At 46.6% G+C, this 22,292-nt stretch overlaps 1 protein-coding gene across 1 annotated transcript in view; it reads left to right on the forward strand.

The window, feature by feature from the left end:
- FAR1 (fatty acyl-CoA reductase 1) overlaps nt 1–21,810 on the forward strand; it is a 104,101-nt gene extending 82,291 nt beyond the window's left edge. The window contains exons 9-11 of the mRNA XM_082270337.1: nt 13,052–13,181; nt 13,326–13,453; nt 21,183–21,810. Coding sequence (XP_082126463.1) covers nt 13,052–13,181; nt 13,326–13,453; nt 21,183–21,345 — 421 coding nt within the window. The 3' untranslated portion in view covers nt 21,346–21,810. The remainder of the gene's footprint in view (nt 1–13,051; nt 13,182–13,325; nt 13,454–21,182) is intronic.
- The last annotated feature ends 482 nt before the right edge of the window (nt 21,811–22,292 follow it).

The raw sequence follows: 22,292 nt of genomic DNA on the forward strand, positions 1-22,292 counted from the left end.
CGGCCAAGAAACACATTAACCTTTCTATTTATCGTTCCTTTATCGTTCAGTCGGCGGACTTTCAAAACTGTTCCTTCGATTTTTTGGCTCTAAAGAAAAAACGATTTTCTATTTGTGCCCATTAACTGGACGAAAAATGAACAATCGGCCCAAATGACAGATTTTCGAACGATCTTTCGGCTAGTGTATGGCCAGCATAGGGATAAAACAAATGTTCATGCCTAAGCACAATTTTGCAACTTTGACATGTGTTCGTAAAACTGTACATATCATCACATCTACTTTGTGTATCCAGGTAAATTATACCTTGGGATTTCTTTTGGTGGTAAATAGTAATGGACATCTCCTGTGTTTTTTTTTTTTTTTTTTTTTTTTTTTTTTTATTATTAAAGTAAAATTGACCCAAACAAGCAAAAAAAAAATTAAATGTAGCTGTAAATCTTTTGCTATTACCATAATTTACCACCAAAGAATAACCCAAAATAAATTGTCCTGCTTCTGACGATTGCAGCGATACCACGTATTTCTCTGTTACTTGTAGTACAGCCCAGAAACTCTACCCAAAATATGCTGTCTGTGACCTTTGACCCTAACAATAACCCTGGCATTCCTTTATCTTGTTATTTCTTTCTTTATCTTTTATTCTTACATTTTTTTTTTTTTTTTTTGCACACTTTTTTTTTACAGCTTCATCTCCTGCAAGGAGAGGAAGGTACATTACTTCCTCTCCATGCAGAAAAGGAGGTAAACACAGGTGTGGGCTCCTAGTGACTGATCAGTGTGATAGCCAGTCAGAGGCTATGACAGCAGTCCGGTGACCCGGAACCGGTGGTCCCGGTTGTTAGTACTAGACCCGGGGCTCTTGGTGAGATACCGGTCTCTGTGCTGGGAGCGCGTTGTGTGTTTCCTCCTGGCTTTTTCCTATGAGATCTACTATCAACTGCCAGACCGGGCGACGGGCTGGATAATCTAGATCCAGTGGTCACCCTAGTCTGGCCAGCGAGCAGGCGCAGGCCTCAGCTCTGCGCTAGGTATACTGCGACATAGCCCCCCTGGACAGGGGCTGGCCCTGCAAGTTAGTCTTGCGAGGTTGGATGCGACCTGGCCTTGGCCTAAGTCCCAGCATTCTTCCTGGCCGACAATTGCCCCCCCCCCCCCCCCCCCAGTTCGATGGAGAGGAGGATCTATCTGGAGCGGTGCCCTCCTGGTTCCTGATATTGTGAGTAGCTGTCGTCTTCTCCCCCCCCCCCCCAGAGGGTTTTGGGGTAGATGTGGGCCCCTCCTTGAGAGGGTCAGACCCCCTCCTTCCAGCAGGCACCCCCCTCCTGTCAAGTCCCTCATCCTGTCTCACCCCTCCACATACGCTGGGGATGTATTTTTTTTTTTTTTTTTGGTGGTCTGGCCACCTTCCTGGAGTGGGAGGCAGGATGCTAATGGTGATGGGGGCTGGGGAGAATTGCCGGGCGATCATTTGTGCGGGCGAGTTGTACCTGGTAGGGGCTTCTGTCAGGGCCCCTCATCCTGCCTGGATCTGTCCTGAGGCCTGGTCCCCCCCATTCTGGGTTCCTGTATGCCTCGTGGTGCCGCCATTTTGTTGTAGCCTGTGTATTCCTATATGTCCTATATCCTATGTTTGTGTAGTCCAGCAATGACAGTGAAGCCCTGTGGGCGGCGATTATGGCGGTGGGAGCCCCTCCTTATCCCCTGGTGCTGCTGACTCCTGGATCATTTAGCTTCCTGATGGCCACAACGTGTAGTGCATAGTTTCCAGGTGCTTGCAGGTGCCTGTGTCGGAGGGTGGTGAGTCTGGACGGGTCCTCTCCCTCTCTGCTGAGGATCGCTCGGTGCCTTGTGCTTGGCGACCCAGTGGTGCTGCCAGCGCGGTGGGGTTTTTGCCATAGCAGTGTGTTACCCTTTTTGTGGGGTCCCCCTGGTGACTCATGTTTCCCCACCTGATCCCCTCTCTGAGGCTGTGGGGCCCTCTGGGTCCCAACCATCCATCCATGCACTGACGGAGGTCCAGGGGTCCATCGTGTCCCGGGTGAAGGCGGCTTGCGGGCGAAAGGCTAGCAAAACACGCCCCCCCCCCCCGCTTTCCTCTGTCTCATGAGATCCTAAATCTGATTCGGTGGACGTGGGTCACCCTGCTGGGTCTGCGACCACAAGCCTGGAATCATCCGATAGTGAAGATGATTCCTCCACGTCTGCGACCGCGTGCGAAAAGGCGATGGTAGATACACTGATTGTATCTGTGCGTGAGACCCTGAAGATGGAGGACGCGGCTGAAGCTGCGACGGAGGCGCCAGTACCCTTTGGCACTCACAAGCCATCCAAAGCAGCAAAGGTGTTTCCTTTCCCTGCCTATTTTGTCAGAATTGTCGCTAAAAAGTGGGGATGAACAAAGCGTCCCCCTGGGGTTCCCAAGCGCTTTACTAGGCGTTACCCCTATGAAGAATCCCTTCTTGAAGAAGTGGACTGTGCCACTGGTGGTGGACCCTCCAGTTTTCAGAGTAAACAAGGCAACCATGATACCGGGGGAAGTGTCCCCGGCCTTTAGGGATCCGGCTGCCCGGAAGGTGGAGGCTGTGGTCCACATTACGTACACATTAGCAGGTTTGGCAATGATGCCTGTATTTACCATTGCCCTAGTGTTGCAAACTCTGACCGAGTGGGCTGAGCTCCTACACCGTGACTTGAAGGGTGAACAACTTCCTCCTGCCTTTGCTGAGCTGGCAGAGCAGCTGGTCCAGGGGTTGCAGTTTTATCGGTGATGACCCTGATGGCTCGCCTCTCTATTTTGACGGTGGTCATTTGGTGTGTCTTTTGGCTTAAATTCTTGTCTGCGGACCAGACTTCTAAGAAGTCCTTGACTGATCTTCCCTTTCAAGGAGATCTGTTTGGAGCTACCCTGGATGACATAATTAAAGGTCTCATTGGGGGGGGGGGGGGGGGGAGTACCTTTCTTCCACAGGCTACTAAGGGTAAGAAACCTCATCATAGACGTGGACCTTCCTTCTCAGCTCCGATCTTTTTTCGTCCTTCAGGGTCGACTGACAAGGGCTCGAAGCCTTTCAGGGCCTCCTCTGGTGGCTCCAAACGAACCTGGTCTGGCAAGCCAAGAGCGGGCTTCTCCAGACCCACCGACAAGGCTCCTTCAGCATGAAGGTGCGCCCTCACCCGTATCAGGGGTGGGAGGGTGTCTTTGCTGGTTTCCAGACCTGTTGACTTCCCTGGTGCAAGACAAGTGGGTCCACGAAAGTATTTGGTCCGGTTACAAGATCGAGTTTCACTTTTGTCCCCCGGAAAGGTCTTTTTCCTTCCAACCTGCGCTGGCCCACAGACGGGTTACAGAGTCAGTTTGGGGCGGTACAAGATCTCTTCCTTCAAGGGGTGATTGTCCCGGTTCCAACTTCGGAGCGTATTCAGGGTTTTTACTCAAACCTGGTCACAGTCCCCAGGAAGGAAGGCAAAGTACGTCCAATTCTGGACCTCAAGGCGCTAAACTGCTTTGTGCGGGTACAGAAGTTCAGAATGGAGTGCATTTGAACAATGGTGGCATCCCTACGTTTTCTTGCCTCTATCGACATCAAGGATGCTTACCTTCACATTCCAATATGTGCCAGCCACCAGCGTTTTCTCTGCTGTGGGAGAGGAACATTATCAAATTGTGGCGTTACCCTTTGGTCTCGCCTCTGCTCCTCAAATCTTCACAAAAGTGTTGGCTTTGGTGCTAGCTTTGCTACGCCAACGGGGGATCCCAGTACTGGGCTACTTGGAGATGTCCTTCTGTGACGGAGTCTCCATCCGCTCTGGTGGAGAACCTGGAGATCACAATACGAACTCTGCGGTAGTTCGGCTGGATTCAGAATTTTCAGAAGTCTGCCCTTGTTCCGTCCACAAAGCTGGACTATTTGGGCCTGACTCTGAACTCGGCCATAGCCAGAATGCTCCTTCCTCTAGACAAACTTCAAAATAAGTGCCCTGACTGCTCTGGAAGTAGCCAGCATTCTAAGGTGGGCAGAACTGTTTATTCCAGCCCTCTCCACCGTACACATTCCCGGGGTGGAAAATTGGCAGGCAGACTACCTCAGTCAGCAGACGTTTGACCACGGGGAGTGGTCCCTTCATCCGGAGGTGTTTCATCAGCTGTGTCTACGGTGGAGCACTCCCGAGGTGGATCTGTTGGTGTCTCAACTCATCAGAAAGGTGCAGAGATTTGTGGCTCGGTCAAGGGATTTACTGGCAGACGCCACAGCCGCGCTGGTGGCTCCGTGGGGTCAGTATCGTCTGATTTATGTCTTCCCTCCTCTCAAGCTTCTGCTCATACTCCTATACTGGATCGAGGCAGAAGGGATTCCCGTCATCTTAGTGGCCCCGGACTGGCCTCGCCGGGCTTGGTGCGCCGATTTGGTATGGCTGGTCGCCGACGTTCCTTGGAAGCTTCCTCTCAGGGAGGATCTGCTGTCCCAAGGACTAATCTTAAATCCTGCTTTACAGTCGCTGGCTTTGACGGCTTGGCTGTTTAACGCCAGGTGCTAAAGGATAGAGATTTGTCGAAGTTGGTGATTCCTACATTGTTAAAAGCTAGGAAATCTGCTTTGAGGAAGATCTACTATCGTACGTGGAAGACATACATTGCGTGGGGTAAGTCTCTTGGGGGGCATCCTCGCTCCTTCTCGGTGGCTCGGATCTTAACCTTCCTTGCAATAGGCGGTTTAACAAAAAATTGGCCTTGAGTAACCTCAAGGGCCAAGTATCAGCCTTGACTGTCTTTTTTTCCAACGACCTTTGGCCACACACTCCCTGGTGCGTATTTTTCATCAGGATGTCCGACATTTGGTTCCTCCAGTGCGGCTCCGTTGCCGCCTTGGGATCTTAATTTGGTGCTTTGAGCTCTACTGAAGCCTCCCTTTGAAAATATTCGGGAGATTCCCCTGCTTACGCTGTTCCAGAAGGTGGTCTTTTTGGTGGCTATTACCTCTGCGCGCAGGGTGTCTGAACTGGCGGCGTTATCCTGTTGTTCACCTTATCTGGTGATTCACAAGGGTAAGGTAGTGCTTCGCCCCTGTCCATCATTCCTTTCTAAGGTGGTCTCTTACTTTCATTTGAATGAAGACCTTGTGTTGCCTTCCCTGTGTCCCAGGCCTAAACATCCAAAGGAAATTGCCTTGCATGCCTTGGATGTGGTTCGGGCAATTAGGATGTACCTGGCAGCTACAGAGTCTTTTAGAAAGTCAGACTCTATTTGTGCTCCCAGATGGACCTGGCAAAGGGTTGTCCGCTTCCTTTGCGACCATTTCCAGATGGATCTGACAGACGGTGGTTCAGACCTATTCCATCAGGGGTTAGGTTCTTCCTTTCCCTGTCAAGGTGCACTCTACTAGGGTGCTTAGTGTCTTCTGGGCCTTCAGTAATCAAGGGTCAGTGAGGCAGGATTGCAAGGTGGCCACCTGGTCGTCCACCTGGTCGTCGGTGCACACTTTTACAAAGTTTTATAAAGTGGATGTGTTGATATCTGCGGATGCTTCCTTTTGGCTGCAAGGTTTTGCAGGCTGCTGAGAGGACCTGATCCTCTTTGAGGGTGTATTGTTTTTTTACAGGAGGGCTCTAGTTGTTTTGGTTGAGCCCTTGTCGCCTGGTTGGCTAATGTTTAGCCATGGGAATTTTTTGCTGTTTCGCATCCCTCATGTTTTACACTGCTTTGGGATGCCCCAATGGTCAAGAATGACAGGAGCTGTGTCCGTCAATGAACATCAGAGAAATGGATTTTACAGTAAGTCAAAAATCCTATTTTTTAGATAATGTGGACTTTTTGTTGACTGTGTGATGCTCCTACAACTACTTAATGGCATTCTCTCCAACTGGTCATACAGAAATTGTGACAATTTTTTGCTTTCATTCTGCTTAGTGCATGGGTTATTTTTAAGCTCATTTATAACAATGGCTTCAGAGGAAAATAGTGGACAGCCAGATGAGATTGAGAAAGATTGCTGGTGATCGTTTTCTACAGCTGGATAGTAACCATAACTTGGGCATGTGACCTTAAGCAGTACCTAGAATCCTTTTTTGGTGACTTGAGCAGGTAGAAGAAATTTGTTTACATTCAGAGAGAACTGGCATTTCCCTGCTGGTATTTTTTTTGTCCCATGTATATTGATAACTGACCAATCTTGTCAAGCAATGTTTTTGTAATCTCCACAAACAAAAAAGGCATTAAGTGCTATACTATCAGCGTTTTTTCCTGTCTTCAATAAAACCAGTGCAAGCACGGGGAGCTCCCCCACCAGTGGGGTGTGTGTCTAGAATTTAAGCTCCCGGTTAGAATTAATACTGAAGATGGATCTGTGATTTGCAGGCTGTGCTTCATCACCTCCAGCTAATGGAAGTGAAACAGTCAATCTAATTTAAGCTTCTGACTGCATTGGGTTCTTAGTTAAGAGATTATTTTTACATTGGTCAGATGTTTAAGCTGGTAAAAGGAATTTTTAGCAGTATACAGCTTGTGTGAGAAACCTTAGGTTGAACGGTGTCATTTTATAACTCACAAGCTGTAGCTAGTTCCTGGGTAGTTTTGTGTCACCGAAACAAATTCAGCTCTTTGGCCTCACCTAATTTACAGCCAGGAAGTTGAATTGCTGACTTCTTCTAAAGCCTCCTATACAAGTCTTATGTTCTGAATATATGTGCCTTTCTAAGTGTGCCCTAAATATGCACATGCAGCAGGCACTTTGCAGATATGAAGACCTACCTCAGATTCTTAGAAGAAATAATTTATATTTTTTTGGTCTTCCCTGGGTCAGCACACTGTTCAAGCCCTTGGTGCCCCATTCTGCTTTGAAATCTGGCCCATGTGTTCAGAGAAATCCCAAGAGCAGGAGCGTCACTCAATTTGATCACGAGCCACATCCGCATTATGTATAACCTCAAAGGGCCAGTTGTATCTGTAAGATTAGATGTCTAGAGCACCCCCTTACATCTGATGATTTTAGCCTCTCCCACCTTCCATTACATCAGAGTGCACCACCCTTACCTTTGTGCTGACCCAGGGAGTGGAGCTGAGAGACGTAGTGCAGGATCTGAAGGAGGACCAGAGGAGGGCTGGAGTCAGCTGCAGGAGTCTTCTGAATTCTGAATCCAGGAGAGGCGGAGATAAGGGAATGCTGCAGCTGCATAGGGAGTCGCAGGATCTGTAGGAGGAGTTCTGTCCTCTACTGCTAATAAAAAGTGGGAGTGGAGATAGGGGGGGGTTGTCTCAGCTGCAGTAGAGGTGCGAGGGCCACATGAAATGGCCTGGCAGGCTGGGTTCAGCCCTCTGGCCTTGTATTTGACTCATTTGCCCTAAAGAATAACCGCTCTGGCTAGCGCATGTGTTGAACATAACATTGAGGATCAGACAGGTGTAAAATACAAACAAATATCTGTTTGAAATATGGTTCAAGTGTCCAAATGCTTATATAGGTTGGCTTCTTGCAATCCCCTGGGGAAGGACAGTTATGGGATGGACTAGAACAGCATGGTGACCTCCCCGCTGTGCACCATCCAGTCATCCAGCTGAGGATAGTTGCATTACCAAGATGTATTGCACAAATGTAGCGTAGAAAAGTGAGGTTATTGACCCTGGGTAAAGTAAATAGCCACATATTTACAAATGAGCTTTATGCACCACAAGCTTCAGAAGTCTGAAACAGTTTGGAGTGCAGTGAAAGTGAATGGGGGTTGGATGGTGGTAAAAAGGCAGCAGTTTACAGGTGCAATCTCCGGCTCCTACAAACTGCCTGTGTAGCTCTCTGCCCATTTCTCCTATAGACAGGCAGTTACTAAATGCGCTCACCAACGCCCTAGTAGTTCACAAGCAGTCAGCTGCAAAGTCTGTCGGAACTTGTAGTTCCATCCTTCACAGAACTCTGTGAATTAATGACGCAACCTTGTAGGCAGAGCCTATGCAAAATTTAGGGAAGTATTAGAGGCAAAACTTTCATTTTTTTTGAATAGTGTAAAGGAGGGTACAACACCTGTTCGGTTTTTTTTTTTTTGCTATTTGTGTCCTGCTGGGGAGATTTCCATTCACATCCTGTTTCAAAGCAACAGGAACTGAGATGAAGGGCTGTTACAGGTAGTCACCAGAACTAGTGTCCCCATGGGAAGATTTTCACTCAATTCCTATTCTGTTGACTACCTAAACTGTTGTTTCTCTTTCGTTCATTGACAGACACAGCTCCTGATCTTCATAACCATTGGGTTATACTGCCCCCTACAGGAGTAGGACACTAGGCAGAAAAATAATCTCCCTCTCCCTGCTAAAGGGACTTAGTTTTTTTTTTTTCTGCCTAGTAAGGACCTAGTTCCCTGCTGGGACCTTTTTCCTTTTTAGATAGAAATTTTTTCTCCTGTTTTTTTTTTTTTCCGGTGAGATTCAGAATCAACTGCTAGACTGAGCGACGGGCTGGATAATCTGGATGATTCTGGTTGAAGAGTCCCTGGCCTTTAAGGATGTGGCTGACAGGAAAGTGGAGGCTGTGGCCCGCAATATGTACACTCTGGCTGGTTCAGCACTGAGGCCGGTATTGACCATTGCTCTAGTGTTGCAAACTCTGACCGAGTGGGCTAAGCTTTTACGCTGTGACCTGGAGGGAGAACAGCTCCCCCTGCCTTTGCTGAGCTGGCTGACCAGCTGGTCCAGGGGCTGCAGTTTATCTCTGATGCCTCTTTGGATGCGGCTCCCCTAGTGGCTCGGCTCTTTGTTTCATGAGTGGTCCTCCGGTGTGTCTTTTGGCTTAAATGCTGGTCTGTGTACCAAACTTCTAAAAAGGCCATGAGTGATCACCCCTCTCAAGGGAATTGCCTGTTTAGGGCTACCCTGGATGACATCATTAAAGGTCTCACAGGGGGAAAGAGTACTTTTCTTCTGCAAGCTACTAAGGGCAAGGAACCTTGTCATAGAGGCGGGCCATCCTCGGCTCATAAGAAGTTTTTCATCCCTAAGGGTCGACCGACAAGGGCTCCAAGCCTTTCAGAGCCACTTCTGGAGGATCCAAACGAACCCGGTCTGGCAAGCCGAGAGCAGGCTTCTCCAGACCTGAGGACAAGGCTCCTTCAGCATGAAGGTGCGCTCTCATCCGTATCAGGGGTGGGGGGGACGTCTTCCGGACCCATGGACTTCCCTGGTACAAGGCAAGTGTGTCCACGAAGTCATTCGGTCTGACTACAAGATCGAGTTTCACTCTTGTCCGCTGGCAAGTTTCTTTCCTTCCAACTTGCACCTGTCCCTGGACTGTTTGCGTGGTCTGTTTGGGGCTGTTCAAAACCTGTTGCTTCAAAGTGTTTTCGTCCTAAGTCTGACTTTGAAACGTTTTTAGGGTTTTTACTCAGACTCGTTTACAGTTCCAAGGAAGGCAGGCAAGGTGCGTCCAATCCTGGACCTCAAGGTGTTGAACTGTGGTCTCGCCTCTGCTCCTTGAGTCTTCACAAAAGTGTTAGCCCCGGTGCTAGAATTGTTACGCCAACAGGGGTTCGCGGTACTGGGCTACTTGGACGACCTCCTTCTGCGAGCAGAGTCCCCTACTGCTCTGGTGAAAAACCTGGAAATAACTATACAAATTCTGAGGAAGTTCGGCTGGATTCTTAATTTTCAGGAGTCTGCTCTGGTTCCGTCCACAAAGCTGTACTATCTGGGTCTTACTCTGGACTCGGCCTTAGCCAAAGTGCGCCTTCCACTGGACAAACCCCAGAAATTTCAGTATGCAATTCGTCCCCTGCTGTTCAGCAGATGGTTGGCCTTCCGGACTTGCATGTGGCTGCTGGGCCTGATGGTGTCTACCTAAAGTTCCATACGAGGTCCCTGGAAAGGGAGATTCTTGCCAAGTGGGACAGGACTCTGCAGTCTCTGGACAATCCGATCTGGCTGAGACAGGGTGCGTAGGAAACTCTCTAATATGGTGGCTTCGTTCTGCGGTGCTTTGGCTGGGCAAATCCTTCCACCCCTTGTATTGGACAGTGGTCACCACAGATGCCAGCCTATCTGGCTGGGGAGGTATCCTCTGCAAAATTTCTGCTTAGGGGATCTGGACGCTTGAAGAGTCCAGACTACCGATCAATGTCTTGAAACACAGAGCAAGCAGACTATGCCTGGACCATTGGACGGATCGTCTTCAGGGATGTCCAGTGTGCATTCAATTGCACAATGCCATGGCCGTGGCTTATGTCAATCGCCAAGGGGGCACAAAAATTGTCCTGGCGGCTTCAGAGGTAACTGGCATTTTAAGGTGGGCAAAACGGCTTGCTCTAGCCCTCTCCGCTGTATATTTCCTGGGGTGGAAAACTGGCAGGAGGATTACCTCAGTCGGCAGGCATTGCAACAAGGGGAGTGGTCCCTTCATCAAGAGGTGTTTCATCAGCTGGGTCTCTGGTGGGGCATCCCGAGACCCCATTAGATCAGTATCGTCTGATTTAAATCTTCCCTCCTCTTAAGCGTTTGCTAAGACCTCTACGCAGTATCGAGGCAGAAGGGATTCCGGTCATCTTAGTGGCTTCGGACTGGCCTTGCAGGGCTTGGTACTCCAATCCGGTGCGGCTGGTTGCCGACGTTCCTTGGAAGTTTCCTCTCAGGGAGGATCTACTGTCCCAAAGACCAATCTTCCATCCTGCTTTATAGTCGTTGACTTTGACGGCTTGGCTGTTGAATGCCAGGTGCTGATAGATTGAGCTTTATCTGAGTAAGTGATTTCAACGCTGCTAAAAGCTAGGAAATCTACTTCTAGGAAGATCATGGAAGACGTACATTGCGTAATAGGAGTCTCTTGGGGTTCATCCTCGTACCTCGGTGGCTCAGTTATTGACCTTCCTTCAACGGGGTTGAACAGAAATTGGCTTTGAGTACCGTCAAGGGCCAGGTGTCAGCTTTGGCGATCTTCTTCCAACGACCCTTGGCCACAAACTCTCTGGTGCGTACCTTTCTTCAGTGTGTCCGACATTTTGGTTCCTCCAGTGTGGACCCTGTTGCTGCCTTGGGATCTCAATTTGGTGCTTTTGGTCCTGGCAGGGTTATCCTGTCATTCACCTTACTTGTTGATTCACAGAGTTATGGTGGTTCTTTGCCCCTGTCTGTCGTTCCTGCCAACGGTTGTCTCCGATTTTCATTTGGATTAAGACATTGTGTTGCCTTCCCTGTGTCCCAGGCCGAAACATGCAAAGAAAATTGCCTTGCATGCCTTTGATGTGGTCTGGGCAATTAGGGTGTACCTTGCAGCTACGGAAGTCTTTAAGGAAGTCAGACTCACTATTTGTGCTCATGGATGGGCCTCGGAAAGAGTTGTCCGCTTCCTCTGCGACCATTTCCAGATGGATCAGGCATCAGTGACGCAGTTTTGCATGGCGGCCATCTGGTCGTCTGCACACTTTCACAAAGTTCTATGAAGTGGATGTGTTGGCATCTGCGGATGCTTCTTTTTGCCACAAGGTTTTGCAGGCTGCCGTTTAGAGGACTTGATCCTCTTTAAAGTGGGGAATTTTTTTCTCAGATGGGCTCCAGTTGTTTTGATTGAGCTCCTGTTGCCAGTTTGGCTACTGTTTAGCCTGGGGAATTTTTTTGCTGTTCCCATCCCTCATGTTTAACACTGCTTTGGGACATCCCAATGGTTATGAAGATCAGGAGCTGTGTCCGTCAGTGAACGAAAGAGAAAATAAAAATCAATATCTCTGATGTTCATTGACAGACACAGCACCCACCCCTCTGTGGAGTTGTAATTTTTCTGACACGGCTTGTAACAAAACTGAGTACCCATAGCAGGGAGAGAGTGCATACTCCCTGGGACTACCTATAGGCGTAGCCAGGTTCTTTTTCTGCCTAGTGTCCTACTCCTGTAGAGGGCAGTATAACCCAATGGTTATGAAGATCAGGAGCTGTGTCCATCAAGTCTTAAATCCTATTTTTCTTTTACATCCACTATTGGTGATAATGGTCACCAGGACGAATAGCGTAATCTCTGACTGGGACCAGCCGGCAATAAAAACCTGACAGGTGTTCTAATCAATCTTAAATCTTTTTTATCTAAAACAAAAGTTTTGCTATGAGTTTTATATATTAAAATCCTTTGCAGTGTAATTATTCACATAGATGTGTTTATCCGTTTTAAGATTAAAATCCAGCACATGTAGGGGGTAGTAGAAAATCATGGCTGTCTTGAGTAGGATGGGAGTATAAAAGACAATGATTTTGGTGCCCATTAGGCTGGATAATGTTTTCTGAGAAGGACCAATTTTCTGTTTGAATTATTACACAGAGCAGGTGAATTCTGTGTGTGCTTATCCCTATAAAGTTATAGTTTTTGGATTTACTAAATTAGTGGATTACAGCAAACCAGCACTTCTTAATATGAATTTTTTTTTTAAAGCAAATGAGAATTTATCAACCATTCACATGGCTAATAGGCGGTCTTCTTTTCCTCCACAATAACTAATTATCCAGGCATTTGCTCAACTTTGTTTCCTCAGTCTTCTGGAAAACTTTGTATGGAAAATTAACACCACTGTTAGACCTAATGCAAAATCTTTCTTGCATAAAGCTGAATATTTTTCCTGTTCTGCCTGTCCCTCCTTGATCTTTCACTTATGCAAGTTAAACTGCTTGTTTTTAATTTGTTTAATTGGCAGCAAAAAGAAAAGCTTAATTTGTTATCACACTGCAGAATGGTGTTTTTTGACATGTAATGGGAAGTGTGTTTTGGTTATGGTGTGTATAATCTACAAATTGTACATGTGTATGAATTTGCTGTTTGACACAGAATTGAACTAAGAGAGTTTACATTTGCAGTGTAGTAACAGTTGGCCACAATCTAATAGTACAGTCTCCATTAGATTAGCCATTTATATAAGCAAGGGCTTAAATTGTTTAGGTAGTCCTCTACATTTGCATAGCTGCTTGTAAATCCTAAAATTGAACAGTCAGATTTTATTCTGTGTGGCCAGCATAAAAGTCTGCAGCATCTCGGGCAGCCCCCAGCTGCCATGTTGCATTTCACTTCTGGTAATCATTCTGGTCCCTGTTTTCGTTAAGGATGATGAAGACTATCACACGTTTGCACAGAGCCATGATGTTGCTGGAATACTTTACAAGCAACTCCTGGGTGTGGAACAATGAGAACACCAACATGCTAATGAACCAGCTCGGCTCTGAAGACAAAAAAGTAAGCACCCTCTGTTTCAGTGCAGTACATAATCTTTCCTTGCAGTTTACATTCTCACTATATAGTTATTAACATAAGACCGCTTACCAATCATTTTTGCTCTAATCTATACAGTAATGCCACAATAATCTGTTTAATTTGCAGGTGTTTAACTTTGATGTCCGGCAATTGCACTGGGCAGAATACATGGAAAATTATTGCATGGGAACCAAAAAGTATGTCCTGAATGAGGAAATGTCAGGACTCCCAGCAGCCAGAAAGCACTTAAACAAGTAAGTGTCACAGTTCTTTTGAATCCATCAGTATTGCTCTTATGCAGAACTAAAGCTTGCAATACTTACCTCTGCTCCAGCAGTCCAGTGCCTGTGAGGTTCTGCACTGGCAAGTTCCAATTTAAACTTGCGTTACATTTTTTTTATTCATGTTTAATTTAGCAGAATGTTTCCAAAAGTGTGAGCTATGCACTGGTAGCGTTGTCCTCACCACAGGTATCACATGGTGGCAGAGCATGAGGTAGCAGGAAACTATGTGGTCGTCTGTTGACAGCTTCATGGACCTGTCAGATTCTTGAGGGAGCATACTGCATAAATTGTATTGGAATCTTGGGACACCGCCATTTTAAAGAAAACAGCAAGTTAGATTGATGCCATAAACCCCCTGTCCAATGAGATTGCCAAAGTGGTCAAGAACAGTTCTCTCATTGTAGAGGGGGATGGTCAGGCTTTGTCCTGTAGTTCTGAAAGTTAGTCATGTAGCTCTGTTGCAGAAGGATGTCAAGTGAGCAACCATAATTTTTCCCTCATTGTAGATGTCCTTTTTTTCCATGTTTTGGGCACTGGATGTAATAGCAGTGCATCTGCCTGTTTCTGTCTATATCCAGTCATATTCCTCAAAAACAGACCTGGACACAAACTTATTGCATTCAGTCTTACAAACCTGAGTGGACTCAAGTGTAAACCGATTATTATTATTATTTAATATATTATTATACATGATTTATATAGCGCCAACAGTTTACGCAGCGCTTTACAATGTAGAGGGGGGACAGTGCAATTACAATACAGATCAATACAGAAAGAGGAGGGCCCTGCTCATGGGAGGGGGAGGTAGTACAAAAGGTAAAAGCAGTTCTTGGGTGGAGGTGAGGTAGGCTTCCCTAAATAAGTGAGTTTTCAGGGTTCGCCTAAAGGCAGACAGGGCAGGGGCTGACTGGACATACTGGGACAGGGAGTTCCAAAGGATGTGAGAGGTGTTTGTGAAGTCCTGGAGGCGAGCATGAGAGGAGGTAACAAGGGAGATAGAGAGCAGGAGTTTTTGGAAGGAGCGGAGAGGACGATTTGGGTGATATCTGCAGATGAGGTTGGTGATGTAGCTGTGGGCGTTGTGGATGGCCTTGTATGTTAGTATTTTGAGGTTTATACGGTGGGATAGCGGAAGCCATTAAAAGAATTGGCAGAGAGGAGCAGCAGTCACAGATGGGTTAGTAAGGTGTATTTCTCTGTCGCTCATTGACAGACACAGTCCTCTTGATTAATATCAAATCGTTATACTGCCCTCTACAGGAGTAGGACACTAGGCAGAAGGAAAACGTTCTGGCCACACCTTAGGGGCAGTCCCAGAGGGTATATCCTCTCACTTCCTGCTACAGGATGTCAGTTTTTTTCTGTCTAGTTAGGAGTAAGGACCTAAGTTCCTTGCTGGGATCTTTGGTCCTGGCAAGATTTTTTTAGAAAAACTTTTTTTAGGCAGCTTTTTTTCTCCAGTTGTTCCTGTGAGATCTTCAAGCAAGTATGCTGAAACTGGGCGAAGGGCTGGATGTTGAGGTCCAGTGGTCACCCCAGTCAGCCTACGAGCGCGTGCAGGCCCTAGCTCCGCGCTGGGTCAGCCGCGACATAGTCCCACTGGACGGGGACTGACCCTGCGAGTTAAACGTCTCGACTGGACGCCGACGACCAGTTAGAAACTGAGTCACGGCGTCCGTTTTGGTCGACAGCCCCCCCACCTCGGTGGAGAGGGGTTCTGTCAGGAGTTGGCGCCCGCCGGATCCGGTATGGTGGTATTCATTCCGGGGGTGGAAAATTGGCAGGCAGATTATCTCAGCCGTCAGATTCTGGATCAAGAGGAATAGTCTCTTCATCCAGAGGTATTTCACCAGCTGTGCCTCCATTGGGGCACCCCGGATGTGGATCTGTTGGCATCTCGGCTCAACAGGAAGGTGCGGAGGTTTGTAGCTTGCGCCCGCGATCCTCTAGCAGACGCAGCAGACGCGCTGATCATCCCGTGGGGGCAGTATCGGCTACGGTATGCCTTCCATCCTCTCAAGTTACTGCCGAAACTTCTTCACAGGATAGAGATGGAGGGAATTCCAGTTATCCTGGTAACTCCGGACTGACCCCGTCGAGCCTGGTACGCCGACTTGGTCAGGCTGGTCGCGGACGCTCCTTGGAGACTTCATCTCAGGGAGGTTCTGCTGTTTCAGAGACCGATCTTCCATCTTGCTTTACAATCGCTGGCTTAATGGCCTGGCCATTGAGACCCAGGTGCTGAAGGACAAGGGATTGTCAACTTCAGTTATTCCTACTCTAATTAAAGTAAGGAAAGCGACTTCCAGAAAGGTCGATCATCGCACATGGAAGTCTTATATTGCGTGGTGAATCCCTTGGATTTCCTCCACGTTCTTATTCGGTGATCCGAATCTGGGCCTTTCTGCAACAGGGGGTTGAGCAGAAACTGTCCTTGAGCTCTATCAAGGGTCAGGTTTCAGCGTTGGCAATCTTCTTTCAGAAACCTTTGGCTACTCATTCCTTGGTGTGGAATTTCATCCAGGGGGTGCGGCACCTGGCTCTGCCAGTGCGCGCGCCCTTACCGCTCTGGGATCTTAATTTAGTGTTGTCGGTTCTTCAGAAACCTCCCTTTGAAAATATCAGGGAGATTCCCTTGCTTACTTTATCCCAGAAGGTGGCCTTCTTGGTGGCCATTACTTCTGCACGCAGGGTGTCAGAACTGGCCGCATTATCTTGTCGTTCCCCATATCTGGTGGTTCATAGGGATAAGGTGGTTCTTCGTCCGAATCCATCCTTCCTTCCTAAGGTGGTTTCAGAGTTTCATCTGAATGAGGACATTGTATTGCCTTCCCTATGTCCTAAGCCCAGTCATCCTCGGGAGTATGCGTTACATTCCTTGGATGTGGTTCGGGCAATCAGGGTATACCTGAAAACTACGGACTCGTTTCGTAAAACGAATTCACTTTTTGCGATCACGGATGGCCCCAAAAAGGGGTTGCCTGCATCTGCCGCGACTATCTCCAAATGGATCAGACAGACGGTGGTACAGGCTTATTCTATTAAGGGTCGGAATCCTCCTTTCCCTGTTAAGGCGCACTCCACTCGGGCGCTTAGTGCTTCCTGGGCCTTCCGCCATCAGGCGTCAGTGGTCCAGGTTTGCAAGGCGGCTACCTGGTCGTCGGTTCATACCTTTACAAAATTTTATAAAGTTGATGTGATGGCATCGTCGGATGCTTCTTTTGACAGCAAGGTTCTGCAGGCCGCAATTTGAGGAGACCGTTGGTCTACCTCGAGGGTTTTTCCTGTTGGGAGTCTCATCTGTTTGACTGATGAGCCTTTAAGACTTCTAGTCGGCACCAGTTGGGCCTTCTAGATTGGTCTTTGATTTCTGTTATCCCACCCCTCATTTGTGGCACTGCTTTGGGACGTCCCGATTTGATATTAATCAAGAGGACTGCGTCTGTCAATGAGCAACAGAGAAAAATGGATTTTTGTAAAATCTTACCGTAAAATCCTTTAAGCTCTTAGCTCATTTACAGACGCAGTACCCGCCCCTCTACTTTTGAGTTGGGTTGGGTTAAATTCTCTGACACTGCTCTGTGACATAACTGACATCCTGTAGCAGGAAGTGAGAGGATATACCCTCTGGGACTGCCCCTAAGGTGTGGCCAGAACGTTTTCCTTCTGCCTAGTGTCCTACTCCTGTAGAGGGCAGTATAACCCGATTTGATATTAATCAAGAGGACTGCGTCTGTCAATGAGCTTAAGAGAAAAGGATTTTACGGTAAGATTTTACAAAAATCCATTTTTGTCTAGCCGCAGCATTCATAATAGACTGAAGGGGGATAGCCTGTGTACAGGTAGGCCAGTGAGACTGTTGAACCCCTAGCCATGTAATTTAGATCTACATTATATTACCAAAAGTATAGGGGCGCCTGCCTTTACATGCACATGAACGTTAATGGCATCCTAGTCTTAGTTCGTAGGGTTCAATATTTAGTTGTCCCATCCTTCAACTATAACAGCTTCAACTCTGGGAAGGCTACCCATAGGGTTTAGGAGTGTGTCTATGGGAGTGTTTGCTCATTCTTCCAGAAGTGCATTTGTGAGGTCAGGCACTGATGTGGACAAGAAGGCCTGGCTCGCAGTCTCCACTCTAATTCATCCCAAAGGTGTTCTGTGGGGTTGAGGTCAGGGCTCTGGTGCACAGTCATGTTGGAGCAGGAAGGGGCCATCCCCTAACTGTTCCCACAAAGTCGGGAGCATGAAATTGTCCAAAATGTGTTGGAATGCTGGCGCCTTAAGGGTTTGCTTTACTAAAACTAAGGAGCCCAGACCAACCCCTGAAAAACAACCCCAAACAATAATTCCCCCTCCACCAAATGATTTGTACCAGTGCACAAACAAGGTCCATAAAGACATGGATTAGCAGGTTTGGGGTGGAGGAACTTGACTGGCCTGCACAGAGTCCTGTATGCAAAAAACCCAAATGTATGAATCTGAGGAGTGTTTATAAAGAGGTGCCTATACCCTATACAATGAAGGGAGGTACCTCCAAAATATACGTACAAAAAACAACCACCAAAGGATTTTACACCTAGAAGGGCTACCAATTTAAATTCAAAATATAATTTATTTTGCATAATTTATCAAAAAGCATTGGCAAGGGTGAGGAGCCCCTCCTTACAAAAAAAACCCCTGAGGGACAACCTATCAACCTCACCCCGCAACACACCTACCACCCCCACCCACCCACTCTGGTCATCTCAGGGAAGTCCCACTCTGCCTAGAGCTTCCCCCTTATAACCCACTACAGTGAAACCTGGGCTCCCCCTCAATGGTTGAATGGTCCAGTTAGTGTCAGTGATCTATGTGTAAATGATCTGATAGTGGCTAATAGGCTGAAAGCCTAGGATGGATGGAATGTCTGCCTGCTGATTCACCTTTTAAAGACGGCGTCAATTTGTATCCAATTGGCTCTGTTCTGCATTCATATTTGTGCTGACAAAAAGAGCATTGATGGAGCTTCAATGTAGCAGCGGCATGCTCCAAAGGTGATATTGGCAGGACTGTGGACTGGTGTGTGTGATGAGGGAAATATATAAATGTATGGACATGTATCAAAGCAGATTGCAGTCATGTGGAGGAAGTTGTATGTCCCCAAAGATGCCCTTATGTTGCTGGGGAACCTGCCATGACATGCTGGTCTGTGGTTCAATAGACTCTTAACTCACATACAGCTCCTGTTAACTCCTGTCAGGTCCAGTTTGCTATGCACTGAAAGCTATATCCACATAACACTTAGAGTTGCCGAGGTTTGGATGAGAGGGTTTTGATGAGCGAGGTGTAGTAGGTTTGTTTAGCAGTGTGGAGACAGGAGGTTGTATTTGAGAAGAGCAGATTTGTAGAGGGTGAAGTCTCTTGAGACTTTTGGTGTCGCCTGTTTGCCAAGGTTGTAGCAGGCGAGGCCTTATTCTGCGTGTAGAAAGGAGGAGTGGGTGTGCCCAAGAAGGATGACAGTATTTTGTTGTAGACGAAGGTGGTCAGGTCTACGGGTTTATCATAAATGCAGTCAGTAGCAGAATGAAGAAGTGAAGGTTTAAGGTGGTGAAGGTTCCTGCGCGTAACTGTAAAGGAGTTGCAGGGAGTGCAGAGGTGGGAGAATACGAGGTTGAGAGTGTTGCCATTGGGGTAAGTGGTGGTTTTATTCCATTGTGTTAGGTTAAAAAGACAAGGTTAAATTAAATAGTTAAGTGACTAAGGTGTTCACATTGATAGGAATGTTCAAGGATGATGGGGAGTACTTTAGAGGAGAGAAAGTAGGGTAGCCATGGGGAGAAGTCATCAAGAAAGCATGAGCTGGGAGGCTGGTAAATTACTGCAATCCCCAGTTAAACTGCAGAAAACCAGACAAATGAGGTGCACTTCAAAAGGACAGAGGGAAAAAAAGGAAGGTGTAGGAAGAACCTGGGGAGAAGAGAATTCAGCCTCCTTTTCATCCGCTGAGTCTGAGTGTGAGTCCTGAGGAGGCCACCATGAGAGAGGGCAGCTGGAAAGGCAGTGTCTGATTCCTGGAGCCAAGTTTCGGTAATTATTATTATTATACAGGATTTATATAGCGCCAACAGTTTGCACAGCTCTTTACAATATGAGGGAAGACAATACAGTTACAATACAATTCAATACAGGAGGATTTAGAGGGCCCTGCTCATTAGAGCTTACAATCTAGAAGCAATTAGATTGAGGGAGTTGGAGAGGAAAAGGTCATTGACAGAGGTAAGTTTGTGAGAGACTGAGCAGACATTCCAGAGGGCACAGATAAGGGGGGATGGTTGACTCCTTGAATCAGGGGAATTCAGATAATAGAGTGTCACTACCGGCTACTGTCAGAGAAGGTAGACTGGCAATTCTGGATTTGAGAGATGGCTAGATGTTAGGAGGATGAGGGCAATTGGGTGAAAGTGTGTAATTTTAATGAGGGTAGGTGCTGCAGTGATGTGGCATTGTGTGGGCTCATAATGAGGCGGAGGTGATATATGCAGTGATATTGAGAGGTCAAAAGTGAGAGAGAGATATACAGGTTGTGGGGTGGAGGGTGGGGGTAAAGAATTGAGAGTTTGAGGAGAGAGGGCATTATTGCAAATAAGATGATTACAGTGCCTTGCGAAAGTATTCGGCCCCCTTGAAAGTTGCAAACCTTTTGCCACATTTCAGGCTTCAAACATAAATTTCGTTCCACTTCATGATTGTGTCCCACTTGTTGTTGATTCTTCACAAAAAAATTACAGTTTTATATCTTTATGTTTGAAGCCTGAAATGTGGCAAAAGGTCGCAAAGTTCAAGGGGGCCGAATACTTTCGCAAGGCACTGTATTATGAGCAAGTTGGAGGGAGGGGAAAAGGTGAAAGGGAACTTGTGCCTCGTACACACGTACCGATCGTCGGCCGAACGATCGGCCGTCTTTTGTCCAGGGCTGTCGTGTCTGTTGAAAACTGCAAAAGACTGCACACGAATTTTGTCGGCCAACAACAGCTGACTGCAGAAGTGATGTCTTGTGATGGTTAACTTTCCTTGTCTTTTTTTCTTTTCTGAGCATGCCCAGTCTTGCAAGTCTGCTGTCTGTCGGCCGAAATATGTACTGACTGGCGACAATCGGCCGTTCTGGTGTTGGCCAACAAAAATTATAATGCTTGCACGACAGATTCTGTTCGGCCGGAAATGCGCTGTCGGAAGCATCATACTAACAAGCCTACGATCGGTCGTCGGCTGAATATTTACGGCCGACAATCGGTACGTGTGTACGTGGCATAACGGACAACTTGGTGTGGAGCACTAATGTTGGTACTTGCTTTTGATAGGCATTGATTTACCCTTGGCCCTCTATAGTGATAAGTTAAAGCCCATTCTTGATCCTTCTAATCAGGAGTCAAAAACGAAGTGACAGAACACCCGCATGAAAGGGGCATTAGGCAAAATTAGCATTTATAGTCTCCTTGCAAATCTTCATGTTTTGAATTCAGGTTCAGTTTAAAATGTAATTGGAAATTCTTTGTGATTACTTCTATGTAGTGTTCATAGCACATTGCTCCATGCAGCTTCCTTGGCTGAAAATCAGTACTGATCCATCATTGTTCTGACATGAGAACGCAATTTCTACAACAAAATACATTAGCTTCACATGTGACAAAATGACTTTAACGTTCTGTTTGCACTTCAGGTTACGGAACATTCGCTATGGATTCAACACCATCCTGGTGGTTCTAATCTGGCGCGTCTTTATTGCAAGATCGCAGATGGCAAGAAACATCTGGTACTTTGTGGTTAGCCTGTGTTTCAAGTTCCTGTCTTATTTCCGAGCATCCAGCACCATGAGATACTGAAGACACTGGACACTGATCAGTTTGGACATCTATGCACACAGCGGCGACCTGCACAGACTCTCGTTACCCGATCTGTGTCACTGTTTGTTTGTTTTTTTTTTTTTTTAATGTCTTATACAGCCATCCTGCCATCCTAGGTCCAGGATAACACGAATACAGTAACTCAAGTGTACCTTAGTAATGAACCACACCAGTCAGATTGAACCAGCATCAAGGAGAACAGTTTACCAAACTTCACTTGCAAATTTCAAACATCAATTCCATTTGAAATGTGCTGTTTTTAGAAGCAGTACTCTTTTCTTTACTTCTAAACAATGTGCAGGTTTTCATTAAGTCTAATGTTAAGCTGCTTCTGTTGGGTCTAATTGGTGCTGAATTGTATGGTTAAAGTATAATGCTAGCTTTCTGGCAGAGAAGCCAATTAATCAACTTTGTAAACACACATATTACCAGTTACAATAGGATGGGGAAACCACTTTTTTGCATTCTTAGAGAACTGTAGTCACAAAGAGTGCCGAGGACCTTTCTTCTGTCGTTGAAGGCAAACCCTAACGGCAGTACACAAAAGCAGATCTTTTGTTAGTGACTACAGTAGATGGTTAAAAAGCCTGGATGGGCAAAATTGGTAATGTGTAATTTTGCAAGGTCAGTTTATACTGCTCTTAATATAAATATCTTTTTGCTGGAAAATGGCATTATACTTTATCTGTTTACAGTTTGCTTATTGGATTGTGCCTCTGCCACTAAGCCTATTTTCGTCTCCTGTCTCTATTTGTCAAGTTGTATTTTTTTTTTCCTTTAATTTCGTTTTTGCTTGTTTTGCACACTCCCCCCAACCCAGCTTTTTTTTTTTTTTTTTTTTTGTTTTTTATAATGTGCTATTCTTTTCTTCCTTTTCATCTTAAATTCTTTGTACTGTGTCAGTTTAATCAAACATATGATGGTTA

This window comes from Pelophylax lessonae (assembly GCF_965119305.1).
Source record: "Pelophylax lessonae genome assembly, chromosome: 10".
Classification (NCBI taxonomy): domain Eukaryota; kingdom Metazoa; phylum Chordata; class Amphibia; order Anura; family Ranidae; genus Pelophylax; species Pelophylax lessonae.